This window comes from Megalobrama amblycephala, linkage group LG16 (genome assembly GCF_018812025.1).
Source record: "Megalobrama amblycephala isolate DHTTF-2021 linkage group LG16, ASM1881202v1, whole genome shotgun sequence".
NCBI lineage: Eukaryota > Metazoa > Chordata > Actinopteri > Cypriniformes > Xenocyprididae > Megalobrama > Megalobrama amblycephala.
Genome location: NC_063059.1, coordinates 813,181 through 832,610, shown reverse-complemented (window position 1 = coordinate 832,610; position 19,430 = coordinate 813,181). Strand labels below are relative to the sequence as shown.

General features: G+C 38.2%; 1 protein-coding gene and 1 long non-coding RNA gene across 5 annotated transcripts; one reads left to right on the top strand and one right to left on the bottom strand.

Moving 5' to 3' along the window:
• Positions 1-2,353: 2,353 nt before the first annotated feature.
• LOC125248981 lies at positions 2,354-7,047 on the bottom strand. Of its 4 annotated transcripts, none has more exons than XR_007180462.1 (3): positions 6,913-7,047; positions 4,545-5,277; positions 2,354-2,642 (listed from the first exon to the last, which is right to left on the bottom strand). It is a non-coding gene; the product is annotated as an uncharacterized LOC125248981 (long non-coding RNA). The 4 variants fall into 4 exon arrangements; XR_007180464.1 differs by having other exon boundaries at positions 4,545-5,310; positions 6,913-6,993; XR_007180463.1 differs by having other exon boundaries at positions 4,545-5,310; positions 6,837-6,928.
• On the top strand, positions 6,927-17,173 carry nmd3 (NMD3 ribosome export adaptor). The gene is made up of 16 exons (XM_048161151.1): positions 6,927-7,060; positions 7,189-7,234; positions 7,329-7,463; positions 9,243-9,339; positions 9,423-9,503; positions 9,577-9,705; positions 10,701-10,791; positions 10,891-10,969; positions 11,229-11,325; positions 12,949-13,066; positions 13,190-13,335; positions 13,551-13,663; positions 13,751-13,823; positions 16,243-16,349; positions 16,682-16,752; positions 16,838-17,173. Exons 2-16 carry the CDS (start codon positions 7,191-7,193, stop codon positions 16,972-16,974), a joined length of 1,518 nt encoding a protein of 505 aa, XP_048017108.1. The 5' UTR covers positions 6,927-7,060; positions 7,189-7,190; the 3' UTR covers positions 16,975-17,173.
• The last annotated feature ends 2,257 nt before the right edge of the window (positions 17,174-19,430 follow it).

Sequence of the window (19,430 nt, the reverse complement as noted above, 5' to 3'; positions counted from 1 at the left end):
CCTGAAAAAAAAAGGAAATGGATTGTACATTACATCATTTCTATTATTATGCAGCTGCCTACCGAATTAATAAATAAATTAACAAAATATGCATGGATCGTGCTTAAAGGGGTGATGAACTGAGAAATCAACTTTTCCTTGAGCTTTTAACATATAAGAGGTCATCATACTTTAAGAATATCCTGTAAACTTCCTTGTTAGTCCAATAAAAGCTGCTTTAATTGACACCAGACCTAGCAAACGACAGGATTTACAAAGTGGTGATCTATGACGTCAAAGGGCAGCAAGCACCGCCTCCGCAGAAGAAGATCAACGCCTACTTCATCACTGCCTGTTTAGCCCCGCCCACCAATTTGCACATGACATGCAATAGAACAGGTAGCCTAAGTAACATAGGCCTACATGGTGCTAAACCAGATCGAGCTACCAATAAACATGCCATTGAGGATTTAAATATTGTGCAGTGCCTGGACTCGACAGTAATGCAACAACATGTCAGTAACTGTGTTCATTCTAATGCCTGATCTGATATTAATGATTCATGTACAGTCAGATGATCTTTGTCTGTGTGTCAGTAAATCAAACCAGCGACTAAACGCTCAACTTCACCTTGTTTCTCTTAGTAGCATGAAAATAATCTGTTATTTAACGGTGATTAAATTATATAAAGAAAGTGATCAAAGAAAGCTCCCATTGCAATCATTGGAGCAGCGCGCGCTGAAGCTGTCAATCAAACAGCGCGAGTTTATCAGTGACTGACGTGCAAAACTCCCGTTTTATTCAACAAATCTCTTAGTTATATAGTGTTTTCACTGTTAGTTATGACAAAAGCATTCGTTAGTGTGCAGAAATTGAGTTGCAATGACGAGATCACTGCTTTCATGAGCTCAACAACATGTCTGTGATCGACTACAGTGTTCATCACTGCAACCTTTCATGCCACAATCTAAATATATGGCCAGATCTAAATGTAATGCAACACTTTTCACGATAGGTTAACCTTGAGAGCTGTAATAGTAAAAACGCGCTAAAAGTTTTCGAGAGAGTAATACTTGGATATTTCATAGGCAAAGATGTCAGCCAATCACAGCAGTGGGCGTTTACACTGAAGTCTCACAGAGACACGCCCCTTAAAACAGAGCGTTCAAACCAGAGGGCTGAAATCAGGGTAGGAAAAATGCCTTTTATTCATTAATTATGACAATTTTGGATGTAAAAAGCATACTAACATTATAAATGCACCCCAGGAAACATTATAAAACAATAAAACAACGCAGTTCATGACCCCTTTAAAAACTTCTGCAAATTCAATAATATAAGCCAGCTGGAAAACTTCCAGTGAAATGTCACTTGTTGGTGTTTTAAGCATCAAAGGGTGTAATACTTAGTTTAGATCAGAATATTCAGAATATGAGAATTCTTGATATCTTAAATACTGTTTCCATGGAAACGTCAAACTTTTTTAATATTCTTGGGTGTTTTTTATCTCTTAGAATGCTTCAAATTGCATGAAACTCGAAACACACTTGACAGATATCGGTCAGTAGACATGGGCAAAGCCTTAGCGATGGGCGGGAGGAGGGGCTCTATAGCGCCACCTTTTGACAAAAGTTGGGAGGTTAGTTTTATCTACAGTTACTAAACTCGGTAAACATATTGTTCTCATCAAGCCGGACAACTTTCTAATTTACACTCATTAGCTCCGGCCAACAGAAAGTTAGATATTTTGGTTTAAATGTGGATTTTTTGAATAATCAGGCTCTCAATTTTTTAAGTACTCATCGTAGGAGATTCATGCAATCGCCACCAAACTCTGTCAACATGAAACAAAGACACTGAAGATGCTAAATTGCGAACAATTATAGGATATCATGATCAGTGTTGCCATAGCGAGGGATTAAAGTAAGAAGTATGAAAAAAAAGGGAAACAGAAAGTGTCTCATATCATGTAAAAGCATTGTTTGATTTAAATTATACCTTAAGCCACAGGGTTGGCGGTGGAGCCAGCTATATTTTGCCCTTGTTTCTCCCTTGTCAAAAAAATTCCTAAAGGATTCATACAATCTCGGGCAAGGGCACGTCTTACATGTGCTAAACTTTACAGTCATATTACAAAGTGACTATGTTGTTATTACACTGTCACTGTCTTTGAATGATTTCATTACAATTTTATTAATTATGAATGAATTATTATTTATAATTTTTTAACACTAGTTAATAAATATTTACCTTTTTATTTAAAGAGGAGATTTCCAATTATAAATAGCATTAAAATGTGGTATGAATAATACCCCTATAATAAATACAATACATATCCTAACTGTGGGGGGAAAGATGACAGACAAGAGGTGTAAATTTCAAACCATGCAAACATTTTATTAAAACACCAAATCACACAAACAATTAAAAATTAATTAAAACAAAACATTCTTAATATTGAACAAATGGTGAAAAAAAATAACACTGAAGTAATGGGATTTGCCGAAATAATACAAAAAAAATATCAGAAAACACAGAAGCCCAACTAGAAGAGGTTTGGAAAGGCAGTGTTTTGGCAATATAGTCCATAAACTGGGCCACATTTTGAATGTAGAGGTAGAGTCGGCTCTTTCATCTGTGCTTTGTGGAGAGATGAGATCCACCTGCACACAGAAATCAACAGGAGCGGTTAGGAAGCCTGATGGGAAAGTGGTCTACTCTGGTCTAAGTGCAACCCATGCTGATTGATCACGAGGACCTGGGTTCGAGCCCCACGTGCGACAGTACACAAACACTATTGACACTAGCTGAGTAGGGTGGGCATCCAAAGCAATGTCCCTCCAGCAACTTATTCAGGTGGGGTTGAATACGGACACTCACCTGTGATACATTGATTTTACAATGATTTTAAAATTCATTTTCATTTAAGCGTGAACTGTTAAAGCTCCGCCCTCTTCTGGAAAGGGGGCGGGAGCAGCAGCTCATTTGCATTTAAAGGGACACACACAAAAACTGCATGTTTTTGCTCACACCCAAATAGGGGCAAATTTGACAAGCTATAATAAATGATCTGTGAGGGATTTTGAAACTTCACAGACACATTCTGGAGACATCAGAGACTTATATTACATCTTGAGGAAGGGGCGTTATAGGACCCCTTTATTAATAATAATAATAATAATAATAATAATAATAAAAACTATTTTGGGCATGCCATGGACCTAACACCTAAAAATAAGAGTCTTTAGAGTTCTGTAAAAGTTATTCTGGTTAGATTACATTTGTAATATTGTTCTTGAATGCATTCACTAAACAAACTAATCAATTAAACTGGGTTACTTGTTTTAATTTTTGTTTGATATTAATTTTAGGATAATTGAGCTTTATAGTTTTGGACAAAATTAAGAATGCTAACCAGACTAAACTAAATGGCATTAAATTAACCTTATGTAACAAAATTATAAATAATAAATAATGTTAATTAAACGCAACATAACCCAGTTATGTGGAACCTGATGACATAAAAAAGTAAAGTAAATCCAACATATCAATTTCAGCTTGTTGGAAAGGTCAGGTCCTCCTGATACCAGCGGTCAGTGTTAGGAAAGTTACTTTTAAAAGTAATGCATTACAATATTGCATTACTCCCAAAAAAAAAAGTAACTAATTGCGTTACTTAGTTATTTTTTTGGAAAAGTAATGCATTACATTAAAATGACTTTATCTTTAATTTGAATATAACTTCACTGTAAAAAATACTGCAAAGTTTACTATGGGAGTGAGGCTGTAAGTTTAAGTCACTGTAGTTACACACATAATTACTTGAAAATACACTAGTAGGGGTGAGCAGGTGTAATTCTCAGTAATTCACTGGAATTGCACGTGCAATTACTCGAAAATATACTAGGGGTATATTTTATGAAAGTAATGCGTTACATTACTTTTGCGTCACTTTTTTCATCTGGACTGGGCTTGCTTGTTTATTTTTTAATAACAACAAAAAAATTTATATATTTTTGTCAAATGTTAAGACTCTCACACTAAAAGTGAAATGAATCAGCCTCAGGCTGAAGGAAATGCATATTTACTCCTGTACAGGAGAGGGCGCAGCTCAAACAAACCTTTCAGCTGATTAAAGAAGAATGGATACATTTCTAAATCTAATCTAAAGTCATTTTTGATAATTAGTATGGTTGAATTGGATCATTGAAGGTCAGCAGCAAAAACATTGATTAATAAAGTGAGATTAAATCCATAAAGCCCTGATCTAGAACTGCAATAACATCACGTTCACACAGCGACACACACCTCTGACTTTTATTCCTCTCTACATGAGGACAGCAGAGCTGTTAGTCAATACATGAGGAAAAGTAACTTGTGTCACTTATTTTATCACATAACCAACTTTTTTCAATTTACTTTTGTTGTAAATTGAAAAAGTAATGTGTTACTTTATTAGTTACTTGAGAAAGTAATCTGATTGCGTAACTTAAGTTACTTGTAATGCGTTACCCCAACACTGCCAACTAAACACCAAGTTGAAAGAGTCGAACCCTCATACTCACTCAGAGGCTCAGCGTGACGCGTGATTTCCTCCCCCGGCTGACGGAGAGCTCCTCGTACGGTTCGCTCGGGGCTCTTGCAGGGGCAGAAGTTTCGTCCCTCTCTTCCTCCGGCCCGGGAGACAAGAGGAGTCTTTGGGTTTCCTGCTTAATTCTCGTCGAACTGTTGCCAGCTGACCGCCTCTTCAGCCGGAGGTACCGGCGGGTGACATTTTGCAGGGCTTCTGTCAGCGTGTCCAGCTGGAGATTCAGGTCAGAAATCTGTGATTTCAGCTGATCTGTCTGGCTCGTACACGCAGCATTGACACACTGCTCCTCTTCACTTTCCTCTTCCTCCAAAGACATCGAAGTGTCTTCCAACTTGAGGTCTTCCTCCAAATCGAGACTGGAGACCATGGGTACGTCAGGGTTAGATGCCCTCAGTGCACTCAGCTGCGATAAGACCTTTTTACGCTTGCAGCTCAACACCACATCCATCCTGGCCATCATGGAAAGGTCGCTGTGGGTTTGAATGTGTCGGTCCAAACGACTCGTTAGTTTCCCGCAGCCCGGCAGGGGACAGGGCCCTCACGCACGTTCACACGTCCAGACTCCAGCGAAAGCAAAAGCTTTCTTTCCTCCTTATTTTTGACGTGGTGCCACACCACCAGGTGCTGGCTAGGCCTGGCATACATGCGGAGGCAAAGAGGGCACAATCCCACTGGCATCTCTGCAGGAAACACTGGAAAGTTCTCCGCTGGGATCAGGAACAAGAGTGTTGTGTCAAACTCTGTGAACGCAGGACTGATCACATGAGTTCCCTCCCACTGGAGGCTTCATTTGAATATAACTTTAAGTAAGTCACTGTAAAAATTACTGCAAATTTTACTGGGGGAGTGAGGCTGTAAGTTTAAGTAAGTCACTGTAGTTACACACATAATTACCTGAAAATACACTATAGGGGTGTGCAGGTGTAATTCTCAGTAATTCACTGGAATTGCATGTGCAGTTACTCGAAAATATACTAGGGGTGTGGAAGTACAATTTTAAGTAAGTGAACAATTACTTGCAAATGGAGTATAATTTAAAGTAAGTCACTGTGCAATGCATGCTCAATTACTCTCTCTATATATACACTTCCTGTCAAAAATTTGTTTTTTTTAATGTTTTTGAAAGAAGTCTCTTATGCTCATTAAGGCTGCTTTTATTTCATTTACATTTATTCATTTGGCAGACGCTTTTATCCAAAGCAACTTACAGGTTTTATAATATAGATATTTCATAATAAATACAGAAAAAACAATAATATTATGAAATATTATTACAATTTATAATTTTGGTTTTCTATTTTAATATACTTTAAAATGTAATTTATTCCAGCATCATTACTCCAGTCTTCAGTGTCACATGATCCTTCAGAAATCATTCTGATATGATGATTTATTATCAATGTTGGACACAGTTGTGCTGCTTAATATTATTTTATAACCTGTAATACTTTTTTCAGGATTCATTGATGAATATAAAAGGCTAAAAAGAACAGCATTTATTTAAAATATAAATATTTTCTAACAAAATAAATATTTACTATCACTTTTTATCAATTTAACACATCCGTGCTGAATAAACGTATTAATTTCTTTCACAAAAAAGAAAGAAAAAAAATTACTGCCTATATTACTATATTTTGAATAAACTTTTTATTCATCAAAGAATCCTGATAAAGTATCACAGGTTATAAAATAGCACAACTGTTTCCAACATTGATAATAAATCATCATTAGAATGATTTCTGAAAGATCACGTGACACTGAAGACTGGAGTAATGATGCTGAAAATTCAGCTTTGATCACAGGAATAAATGCAAAAGCCTCTAAGTGCCGTCTGAAATTTTCTCCTAAAATGAGTATTTTTATCAAGCTCGTATGTTTAGGTTCAGTAATTTCACTTTAATGGCAATTAATAGGTCCTTTTCATTGCCATTAAAGTGAAATAACCGAACATAAACATACAAGCTTGATTAAAATGCTCATTTTAGAAGAAAATTTCAGACGGCACTTTTGCATCTGAAGTCTTCAAATATTCACATAGAAAACAGCTATTTTGAATTGTAATAATATTTCATAATATTATTGTTTTTGCTGTACAACAATGCATTTGGATGCTTTTTTTAATTTTAAGATTCCCATTAAAACACTAAATAACCTGTTATGAATCCTGACACTCTAAAGTTTCATTTCCACGATTGTTTTCATTGTATAAATCGCCTTCATCACTATCTCCAGGCTTGATTGAATGACATTTCCCGATAATTACCTGTGTTTCTGCTTTACTGGTGTTTAATGTGAACTCTGTGTGATTCTGCGGTGAAAATGATCACACTCGCACTTACATTCAGGCGTATGTCGGGCAGCAATCAGGGGTCCTGTCATTCTGACAGCGTGTCGTGGCGTCATCAGCAGGGGACATCAGCGCAGACACATGTGCATGTGAGGAAATATTGATGTGATTGAATCGGTTATCGCTGATCCTCCGCCACAGTGAGTATTGAGCTAGTGTGTGTGTGTGTTTATACTGACAGTCTCAATATAATCAGGCGTGATATCGTCATCTGTATTGATGACAGCTTAGAGTTTGGTCTGTTAAAGTGTTTTCTCTGTTGTTGTAGTCATGGAGTACATGCAGGAGCCGCCCTCCAGCAGCCACGGCAACATGTGAGTATCATTACACTGATTCTCCTGACTCCTTATAGTAGTGACAGCCCAAATAGTGCTGTTTACTGGAGATGTGTGTCTCATTTCTCTGCAGTCTCTGCTGCACGTGCGGTGTTCCCATCCCTCCAAACCCCGCCAACATGTGTGTGTCCTGCCTGAGGACTCAAGTGGACATCTCTGAAGGGATCCCCAAACAGGTCTCAATCCACTTCTGCAGGCAGTGTGAACGGTACGCCTCACAACTGTGACCCTCTCGAGGAGCTCACCTGAGAAATACACTCTCAACTGATGAATGTCAAAGTGTGGGGGACATTAGATTAGGCAGAATTTACATCATTAAAAGCAGGTGAAGGAACAGTACTGTACTAGATCTAGCACTTAATATTTCTGTGATACTGTCACGTGAGAGTAGCCAAACAGCATTGATCGTTCACATTGCACATGTGTCGCCCCGCCCCATTGTTTGGATGCTCAAATAAGCTCTCCTGATTGGCCGAAATTCTCTGATCTCAGAACAGTGCCGCCCTTGCCTCTATAGGTGCACAAACCACTTTCACTCCACTTTTCACACAGTATGGCGGGTCATTCCGTGTCAACTTAATCAGAGGTCCTCTTCTCAAATTGTTGATTTTTGTTCACATTTTTTTCTGTAGAAAGACAAACAAAAATAGTGGTCAAAATGACCGTTTTCACCTGGAGCCAAATCAGAGGGGTGTAAAAATGACTTCATAAAGATGGCAGCATCATTATTTTATTTTTACACAGTTTGAAATAGCACTGGTTAGGAAAAAGTCAGGAGCACCAGCAAAAATTTAGGAGCACAAAAACTAAAAAGCCTTGTCATTCACTCATCCGAGTAAAAAAGTTGCTTGTCCTGCAAAAATAGGATTTTTGTGTTGTAAGTATAATTGTGAATCAATATTCTCCTCAGTGTTCACTCGGCTTTGACTTTAAATCTGCATATTTGTGATATTTACCCCATTTTTCTTTTTACCTTTTATAAAGGGCTTTCCCCCCTAATGTTATGATTCTTCAAACTCTTAAATTTGTTCAGTAAATTAAATGTGTAATAAGATACTATAGGGCTGTGACCAGTCAAATTAAATAATTTACACTGAAAAATTACAACTGCATGAAATAATGTTATGAGATTGATTTCTTTTTTTTTAATATACAAATAAGAAATGTTGATGCTTTTAAACATGACACTAAACTGCCAGTAGGTGGCGGCAGGTGACTGTCTTAATGAGCGAGTCATTCATTCAAACGATTCATTCAAACGGACGATTCATTCAAGAATGAGGCAGTTGTTTATGAATGTGTCATTGAATCTTTGACTAGAGGGCCTTTAAAATTAAGACACCAAAAGGAAAGTTTGTTAAGAACCAGAATCTAAAAGGATATTAAGATATCTTTAATACTTCTTGAGTTACAGACATGCAAACTTGAGGAAAATGACACAAGAAGTGCTTTTTTCCCATTTTTGAACTGTCACTGTTGGCGTATAATGAAACACAGATTGATAAAGTCAACAGATTTCACTTATAGATCTACCAATCTCTGTGTAAAAAATAAAATAATGATGCTGCTGTCTTTATAAAGTCATTTTAACACACCTGTAAATTGGCTTCAGGTGAAAATGGTCATTTTGACCCTCCTCTAGTGCATTACTCAGTAAATATACATCTGTGATGTTTAATATGTTGGCTTTCATCACTATTTATGTTTGTCTTTCTACAGAAATTTTTTTAACAAAATCAAAACTTTGAGCTGGGGAAGTTTCTGAAATTTGGTTGATTTGACACAGAATGACCCTGGTGCAAAAGAGGAGCGTGTTACTTGTCATTTGTTCGTGAAAAAACGTTTGAGACTCGTAGCGGCAGATTGAAGCGTTGTTCCTCAATCTTTTTTTGGAGCTGATTATGGATTGAGAAGATGACACTGAAGCCCTGAGCGCTGGGTCTGACTGTGAGATCATGTCTGGATGAGGTTTTCTTGTGTTCGGCAGGTACCTGCAGCCTCCGGGCACGTGGGTTCAGTGCGCTCTGGAGTCCAGGGAGCTTCTGGCTCTGTGCCTCAAGAAACTGAAGGCTTCCATGACAAAGGTTGGTAACTTACACAGTCACCTGATCAGGGACAGCTGCAGGTGACGCTGAGTTCACACTGCGTTTGATTCGTTCCCATGCAGGTGAGGCTCATCGATGCTGGCTTCCTATGGACAGAACCCCACTCTAAAAGAATCAAGGTGAAGCTGACCATCCAGAAAGAGGTACTGTAGGAGTCTGCGGTCAATCCAGGTCTCCAGTCAGAGCTGTGTTTCACTGAGACCCGTGTGCCCGCAGGTCCTGAACGGAGCCATCCTGCAGCAGGTGTTCGTGGTGGAGTTCGTCATTCAGGCTCAGATGTGTGACGACTGCCATCGAGTGGAAGCCAAAGACTTCTGGAAGGCAGTGGTGCAAGTCAGGCAGAAGGTGAGCGAGGTTTCCGTCAGCTCTCAGACCGATGGGAGCAGATTGTTTGTACCCGTTAGGCCATTCCAGAGTGACACACTAGTTCTTAATACTAGGAGAAGATCCACCAACATGTTCTTTCTGTCAAAACTCTTTATCATTGAAGCATGTTTTATTACATCGTGCTGGTTTTAACCCTGTGAGAAACTTGTTTTGAAGAGATTTTTAACAAAGTCAAACCAAATATAGTTTGAGTTTTTAGCAAAAATAAATTATAAAAACCTGGTATCGTTACCATAAATTTTTCTCGCCATGAAAATATATTATAAAACTAACAAGCAAAAGGTACGTGAGGGATGCAACACAGGATTAATATCCACTGATATAACCATTTTTAGTTATTAGCAGAGTTGGAGGCAGGACTTTTATTTTGACAACATCAAACTGTCCTGAAATATTTAATACAACATTGAAGGGGTCCTCGATTATGATTTGACTTTTTTAACTTTAGTTAGTGTGTAATGTTGCTGTTTGATCATAAACAACATCTGCAAAGTTACGACACTCAAAGTTCAATGCAAAGGAGATATTTTCTTTTGCAGAAATTGCTTTTTAAACGGCTGGTAGGGACTACAACACGCTTTTTCCTGGGTTAGTGACATCACAAACCCTAAAATTTACATAAACCCCGCCCCCGGGAACACGCAACAAAGGGGGCGGGGCCATGTTGGGCTGCTTTAGAGAAGAGGAAGAGTTGTTGTAGTAGAGTGTTGTTGACATGCCGTCATTTTACGCCGGACTGCTTCACAAACGAGGGTCAATTCAACACAAAAGATGAACATGACGGCACATGCTAGTGGATGAGTTGAATCAACTCCACAGCAACTACATCAATTTATCCACTAACCATTCAGAAACGTCCAAAAGTTGTAACTTCTTCCTGAGTCTCTCCATCAGTGTCTTCTGTTTATTATTTAATCCGTCTTCATTATTGTTTATCTTGTTTTTTCCTTCAGACTGTCCACAAGAAGACGTTCTACTACCTGGAGCAGCTGATTTTGAAGCACAAGCTGCATCAGAACACCGTGCGCATCAAAGAGATTCATGGTGTGTTTCCCATCATCCTCAGTGCTGCATGAAGAGTTTCTGGGCCAGTCATGTGTCTGTTATTTAACCCTTCTTCATCTTTCCTGTGTGTGTTTTCAGAGGGCATTGATTTCTACTACGGCTCTAAGCAGCATGCGCAGAAGATGGTGGACTTCCTGCAGTGCACCGTTCCCTGCAGGTCTGAGTCCAACACAATTCACAGTCATACTCAAGAAATATTCTACAGTTCCTATAATTCTTATAACTCACGCCTTTTCAGTTTAGTGATTTAAATTCACAGAAGATTTTAAGCACACTTGAATTCCAAACGAGCGGTTCACTCGACAGAATCAGTGTGTCAGAATTGAAGTGAAGCATTATGGGAGTTGAGAGAGAGAGCTGATGGCTTGTGAGGTTCTTTTGATCTGTTGAACTGACAGTGGATGTTGTTTCTGAAGGTCGAAGGCGTCTCAGCGGCTGATCTCTCATGATGTTCACTCCAACACCTATAACTACAAAAGCACCTTCTCGGTGGAGATCGTTCCTGTGTGTAAGGTGAGATCCAGACATGGACAGTGTGAAGGTCAGGAGAGCTCGCTCTGCTCACTGTTGGTCAGTGAGTCCACAGGGATGTGAACTCATTCTCTAAATGACACTATACAAACATACTAGCAAAATATAAAAATGAAGTGCAATTTCCTCCTCCATGTATACACCATCCATAATTTAACCGTACATCTATGAATCCCATCTCCACCCATATGAAGGTGCCGGACCTAGTTTTGTGTCAGAGAGACGCTCAGTGATTTAGAACAAACCTGGAATGATTTGTTGTTTGAAGAGACTGAATGTATGTAGCCAAAGTCTCTTTCAAGGAAAGTCTGTTCACTCGGCAATTAATCAATCAGCGATTGGCTCTTTTATTTAGAAGGCGGGATCTATTCTGCCATATTGCGTGTTGTGGTTTTTCCCATTCATACGTAATATGAGTGCGTCTTCATAAATATATATATATGTGTAGTCTTTAATGTAGCACAGTCAGGAAGTACAGTATAATCATCAGAAGGAGTATTTTAAAAGCAAGATGCCGCCTTCTGTCCTGTAATGTAAGTAGATATTTCAAGCTTTCTATAGATATATTTCTCATTTCTGTGACTGTGAGGCAAGCAGCCACTGAGTTTCGGTTCATTTAAGACGAGCTCCAGTTCACGCGCAAGTGATCGCGCCGGCGCCTCCATGTCATGATAATATTGTCTGCTATATTTGCTTCTTATTTATTAAATACAGGCAATTGGTTGATGAAACATTGATTAAAATTAAGATACAATTTTTACAAAACGAAATTCACTTTAAAGAGAGGCTTTCTACAAAACAAAACTTAATGAAGTGGTCAAAATCATGTCTGACCCACTGCATGTCTCCTGATATATGGGGCATCTTATGATGCATCTTACTCATGCTGTTCACTTTTCATAATCAAACAGATTAAATTTTAAAAACATGATAAAAGGCTTATTTAAACATGTATTAAACTAAATACGTTTTCTTTAATGGCTACCAACATGTAGGCTACAGTACAGAGAAATGGGGCATCCAAGTTATTTTGACTTTTTATTTTTATTTTTTATTTTTAAGTAAAACAATAGTTACTTTACCTGGTAATTAGTTACTTTTACAATAATGTAAATCAGCTATTAACTCAGTTTCTATTTGTGAGAAATAACTAGTAACTATAACTAATTACTTTTTAATAAAGTGCACTGCATTTGACACACACGACTCACAGAAAAGAAAAGACAGAAAGATGCGCACCAATATCAAGTTTCCTTTCACTCTTGAACAAACAATAACACAGAGATTATGCCTATTTTGTTGAGTTTTAAGAGTAGCCTTAAATGAGTTAAATAACAACTTTAAATGAACTTAAAGAGTTGTGAAAAAATGAGATATGCGTCTTGCCGCGTCTTGTTCGGCAGCGGCAGCTCTTAAAGTGACAGTAGCCTAATAAACCAGTTACTGTGATGTCTGTCATTAGTGTTCATCAAAGAACACAGGCAACAGAGACAATTGCTTTAATAAGGCTTATGTTTAATTTATAATTTATGCAGTAATTAATTTATAATTTATGTTTCCTGTTTGTGTCTCTTCATCCTCTCACTGTGAGCGTGTGTCTTGCAGGACAACGTGGTTTGTCTGTCTCCTCGGCTCGCTCAGAGTCTGGGCAACATGGGTCAGGTGTGCGTCTGCGTCCGGGTCACCAGCTCCATACACCTGATAGACCCCAACACCCTGCAGGGTGAGTTACTGCCCAACTATAAAGACAGGAAGACAGGAATAATACTTTTCTGTCAAGCATAATGGCCAGTTCTTTGACTGTAGAGGATGGAGTAACCGAGACGCTGTATTTATTGGCTTCCAGTTGCTGAGGTGGATGGAAACACATACTGGCGTCACCCGTTCAACAGCCTGTGCAGCCCGCGTCAGCTAGAAGAGTTCATCATCATGGACATCGACATTATCAGAGGCCAGAGGTTAGGAGCGGGCGCTGGTCTCACGTCCAATAAGGTAAGCTTGTGTAGATATCGGAGTGAGAATCTCCAACACACACCTGTCCAGTGCTTTCCTGCAGCAACTGCGGCCCATTCTCTGTTACTACAAGTTATCGATTCAGCTCAGTGAACTAAAAGTATTTCACATATAAAAACAACCATGATTTAGGGACTTGGGTTAGTGAATGGACTTAAAAATGCCTGAAGACGCAGTGATGTGTGTGTTTGCAGCACACGCTGGCTGAGGTTTGGGTTCAGAAGACGTCAGAGATGGACTCCAGTCATCAGTATCACTGCAGGACGTTCCTGGGTCACCTGCTGAACATCGGAGACCTGGTGATGGGGTCAGTTTACATGCTTCTCTTCACTGAACCGATACACAAAACATCCAGATACATTGATCGTAACACGCTTTTGTTTCTGTACCTCAGCTTTGATTTCGCCAATGCCAATATCAATGATGAGTTCCTCAATAAAATGAACCCTCACCATGTTCCTGATGTGGTAAGATCTTCATCATCACTCTTCATCACATGCACATGTGCTCTGCAGGGCCAGTACAAATACAGCAGCCTAAGAAAGTGTTTTAAACCGTTCTTAATGGCATTGATTAAATGAGACAACATCACTCTCAGGCATTTGGGGGTCAGAAAGAAATTAATACTTTAAATTAATCAAGTGACAATAGCTGCGTTTCCATTACAGATATCAACCACGTATGAGGAGTTTCTGGGTGTTTCTCCCTCCTATCTGCTTCGAGTTCTTGATCAAATCAAATTGTGGCATTTCTTTGTTGTTTAGAATGTAGTATTCTCGTAATACTTTTGTCTTTTATGAGTTTAATGAAGAACTCTCGTCTTCTGTCCAAATATACCGCACCCTCTTTAAAGAATGATCCACTTCTACATATGTCAGGTGACCTGTAAATGCGGAAAAAACTGTTTCCATTGCAGTTTTCGAAATAATCCTATTTTGAATTGCCTGAAAAACCATCTCATGTGAGCATAAAACTTTTTTGCGATTATATTTTGAGTTTTTGTGAAATTGACGTGTTTTTTAGCGTATTTCCAATTTGCAATTTTAATTTGCGCAATTTAAAGGGTAATGGAAACACAGCTAGTAAAGACATTTAAAATTATTTTTATTTCAAATAAATGCTGTTCTTTTTAACTTTTCTATTTATCAAAAAATCCTGGAAAATAAATTTCCACAATAATAGGAAGCAGCACAACTGTTTTCAACTTTGATAATAATTATAAATGATTCTTGAGCATCAAATCATCATATCAGAATGATTTCTGAAGGATCATGTGACACTGAAGACTGGAGTAATGATGCTGAAAATTCAGCTTTGATCACAGGATATAAATTATAGTTTATAATATATTCACATAGAAAACAGTTATTTTACATTGTAATAATATTTCACAATTTTTGCCATATTTTTGATCAAATAAATGCAGCACTGGTGAGCAGAAGTGAAACCTCGACTGTATGTGCTGAAAAATATTCAAAAAACTTCATCCTTGATATTTGAACATAACACATACCACTGATGCTTAAGATAAGGGACAAAACATGTTTGAGAAGTTAGTTTTTATTTATACATTATTTTTAAACGGATATATTTGTGGACTACGGTCTCAACTAATGATCCATGTAAGGGAACAGGTTTTTCTGAAAATGTTTTTTTTCTAAAAATGCACATTTATTCACTTCAGAACTAATTTGTTTCAAATTCCTTAATTCTCTAACCTTTTAATATTAAACGTATATAACCAATGTTCTTCGGTAAATCAGACATTATATCACGTAGTTCAGTTGATCTTTTAATATTTTAACACAATTTTGAAAGAAATGTCTTATTCTTTTTTTCATTCATTAACAAAAACCTTCACCTGACGGTGTCGACACATACTGACAAATACTGATGGTGTTGACACAGGTCCAGCTGGGGCAAAATATACTATATGTAAATAAACAACATTAGAAGAATTCCCCATATGCAAAATGCATATTAAATCACATTATATAGACTTGTTGAGAGCACTTATCAAGCATCAGACATTAAACCTGACGGAGCTGACAAAACAGATATTTTTCCACCTTAACCATGTGGTGTTCAGTGGAGCAATAAATGCCAATCAGAAATGCCAAGATTTATCCCACAACCATTTACACAAACTATTACACCAGGATGACGGAGTTGACATGTTAAAGCTGTGACCGCAGAGACTTCAACATTGTTTGTATAAAATATAAAAAAGTTTAAAACTTCCAGCACTGTGTGTCCTACTGTGAGATCATCAATGAGCAGGGCAAAGGAACGGGGTCCTCAGAGTTAAAGATGACCATGACATTGCCTGATTTATTCACAATTATAAAAAATCCTGATGGAGTTGATGCAAAGTGAGGACACAACTTTGATAGGCATTTTTAATGGAAAATATAATTCAAGACTTACTTTTTGTATTGTTTGATATAATACAGATCTCTTCCTTTCAATTTAAATGTATATTTTTGAATTTGTTGCATTTTTAAACACACTGTTTGGCAATTTTACATTGTGACCTCATGCTGGGGACAGGTTAAATTACATGTGTTTCCAAGTATAGAGCATGTATTTAAAATAATACAAACAAAATTATTTAAAAAATGAAAGCAATGAAAGTCCTGAGTATCCAGATTTCCTTTAGATGTAACATTAAGTATTTTCATTTTGATGAATTTATTTATTTTTAACATAAAGAGGGCTTTTGTGTATAGGACATGTTTTGTCCCTTATCTCAAGAATCAGTATACGTTAGGGCAGAATTTTTCAATCATTTTATCACTCTTTTACCCAAAGATCTACATCAACTCTTGTAATTCTTGAGCGTGATGTTGCTAGCAGGAGTGTTAACCGTGAGCTGCTGGTGTTCAGGTGCTGATCAAGAAGAGTTACGACCGCATGAGGAGAGCGAGGAACAGAGTGTGGAAGCTGAGGGAGCTGGAGCGCGAGAGAGACGCTGCCGACACCGACGACGAGAGGTCAGTGACGCCTGAACACATTTAATGAAGCTTTAATAAATCATGGTTGTAGTTGTTAAATGCTGATCTACTACAAAAGTTGACAAACTCTCTACAACAATACATGAAAATATTGCAGTGAGGAGAATTTAATTTGAATTGAACTTGGACACATTACAGTAATGAGAATGAGTTTTTCCTGTGGTGTTGAAATGATCAAGAATATTTATATGAGGTATAACAAAACTTCAAATATAATTGAAACGCCATGTTTGTGTCAGAATGGAAATCAATCATTATTCTTCCTGAATCAGCTTTTGTTGCCTGTTTGATGGTGATGATTGTTTTTATAGACAATACAATGAGTTCCTGGAGGACCTGGAGGAAGATGAGCTTCTGAGGAAGAACGTCAACATCTTCAGAGGTGATGAAACACACCAGCCCTGACCGTACATCTCTTGAATTCATATTCTCACTGTACTCTTATCAGAATCATGTTCCCTGTACAGATGCCTCAAAGATCCCTGTGGAAAGTGACACGGATGATGATGCCGCTCCCAGGATCTCTCTGGCCGAGATGTTGGAGGATCTGAGCCTGAATGACGCCACCGGTGGAGAGGGGGCCGATATGATGACTGATTCGTGAACTTATGAACTAGCATCAGGTGTCAGATGATTGTAAAGGATGAAAGTAGCCACACATACAGGATGAATTATCGAGGTCTTTACTCTGTGTCTTAAGAGAATTGTATTGCCTGATAAGCTGATGCAGATCCACAGAGAGAATAAAATATTTGAACCCAGCTGCTGTCTATATATGACAGGTGGTTGAACAAAAACAAAAATGCTGTCATTTACTTTGTCATTCAAAACCTAATGACTTCTTTTATGCTGCAAGAGAAAAGTAGATTGAATTCACCCTGTGAATATTCATTAAACAAAGTGACTGACTTAAACACACAAGATTGCCAAGAAAAAACAAATGCTTGCAATTTGATGACCATTTTCACTTGAACATTATCAAGTGCTGTAATGGGTTTTCATGATAACACAATATTTAGGGAATTGCACAGTAGTGGTAGGCAGTTTTATTTTTTTTTTACGTTATTCACTTTTCAATAGTCAGTACAAAATTACATGTTTCCCATTAGTAAACAAGACAAAGCCCAGCTTGAAAATGAAGGTTTTTGTTGTTTTCAACCATATATATATATATTTTCAGACTCAAGGTGGCATTGTTTATCCAAAGAAACATGGTAAAATCACTGCCGCATAGGTTTTACATAGCCAACATCTATATCAAATGAGTGTGTAAAGAGGAATCTGAAATGAAATCTAGCAGTTCAACTTGAGTTGGCAAATGCTGTACAAAATTGAGTGTTTCAGAGTTAAGACAAGGCTTCAAAATACAATCCTCAGGAGCTATAACATCTTCAACTTCTGTCACAGAAGAAGCCACAGAAACGGTTACTGGAGTCTTCTCCGACCACAGCGGAGTGAGCGTAGAAAGATTTTAACATTTCAACATGACACAGCTGGGTGAGTCTTTTCCACTCAGGAGTTGAAATCAGGTAATTTTGGTCAGAAAACTGGTGTACTACAGTATATGGACCTGGAAATTTTGTACAGAAAGGATAATTGGGAAGAGGCAACAGACCCAATTCTAATCACCTGGACAAAAAGCAAGAACCTGTTTCTATCAAACACTTCATTTTCTTTTGTTCAGAAATGTTCTTTAGCCATTTGACCAGCTAAGAATAGATGTTTTGGCTTGTCCTACATGTTTAATGCAATTCCTTTTATTTATTTTTCTGAGGCCAATAAAAATTGTTTTGTTAACCCCAAAACGACCAGATACTTCTACATGTGCAGTGATTAAGACAGTATTTTGAAGAGGTGTTGGCACAACTACCTGAATGCAGGCCTTACCCGAAGGTACTTCACCACCAGGAAGCCACAGATCCTCATCCTCAACAGTACAGCCCTTTGCTGCACTCAGGCTCCTCAGGGAACAATGTGGCAGAAAAGATTTCCTTCAGAGCAGGATCCTCCCACAACCAAATCCTGGTGAGAAACAGGAGGGGAAAGAAAAGTAAGACCAGGAACAAACATTTATTTTGTTGACCACAGTCAGTCTTAGATTCCGTATTTTGAGTTTTCATCTTAACATCTTAATAGGGGTGGGAATATTTTGAAATACTTGTTTTGATATGAATTTTGATTTGATATATGCATAGATTTGATTCTAAAGTTTTCTAGTTTTATTTTTAATTTAACTCTAAATTAAACTGAAAAAATAAAATATATGATTCATTTAATTGGGTGAGCAGCCTCCTAACGGAGCCACACAGGACAAACCCCACAAGGCTGCAGGCCAGACAACACCCCAGTCCGGGTTATGAGAGACTGCGAGTGTGCACACCAGCTCCCAGAGTTATTAACTCAACATCCTGCTCTCCCAAGCAAAGGTATCATGCTTTAAATCTGCCACAATTATCCTTGTTCCAGAGACCTTAGCCTGGATGACTGTCACCCTGTAGCACTAATTCAGATTGTCATGAATTGCTTTGAGAGGTTGATGATGGACCAAATAAAAAGGAAATTCGATAACAGCATTGACCCCCATCAGTATGAATACAGGGGGAATTGATCCTCTGCAGATGCCATCTCATATGTTGTACATCTGGCCCTCACTGTAACGTTCAGAGTGAGCAGGCAAAGGCGAGGATCTAAGTGCAAAAGAGAATATTCAATAAACAAACTAAAACAAGTCCAAAATAGGGAAACATAAGGAACCCCAAACACAGGAACATCCAAATACATGAAACTCCAAACATCGACTGACCAAGCACAAGAGTAACACAAGGGCTATACACAGGGGCAAACAAGCTTAACAAGATAATGAGGTGAGGTAACGAAACACAATTGGGGAAATCAAGGGGAAAACTACAAAGAACTGTATGTGAGAGTAAGTGGACCAGGAGACACAGGTTGAGCAGGGCACCAGGGCAGAGCGGGCAGCCAGGGTGGAGCAGGCAGAGCAGGTGGGCAGAGTAGGTGACCAGGGTGGAGCAGGCGGCCAGGGTGGAGCGGGCGAACAGA

Coding starts and splice junctions, on each gene's coding strand:
- nmd3 (XM_048161151.1), top strand. CDS start 7,191: ATGGAGTACATGCAGGAGCCGCCCTCCAGCAGCCACGGCAACAT. Junction 7,235..7,328: donor TCCAGCAGCCACGGCAACAT/GTGAGTATCATT, acceptor ATTTCTCTGCAG/TCTCTGCTGCACGTGCGGTG. Junction 16,350..16,681: donor GCCGACACCGACGACGAGAG/GTCAGTGACGCC, acceptor TTGTTTTTATAG/ACAATACAATGAGTTCCTGG.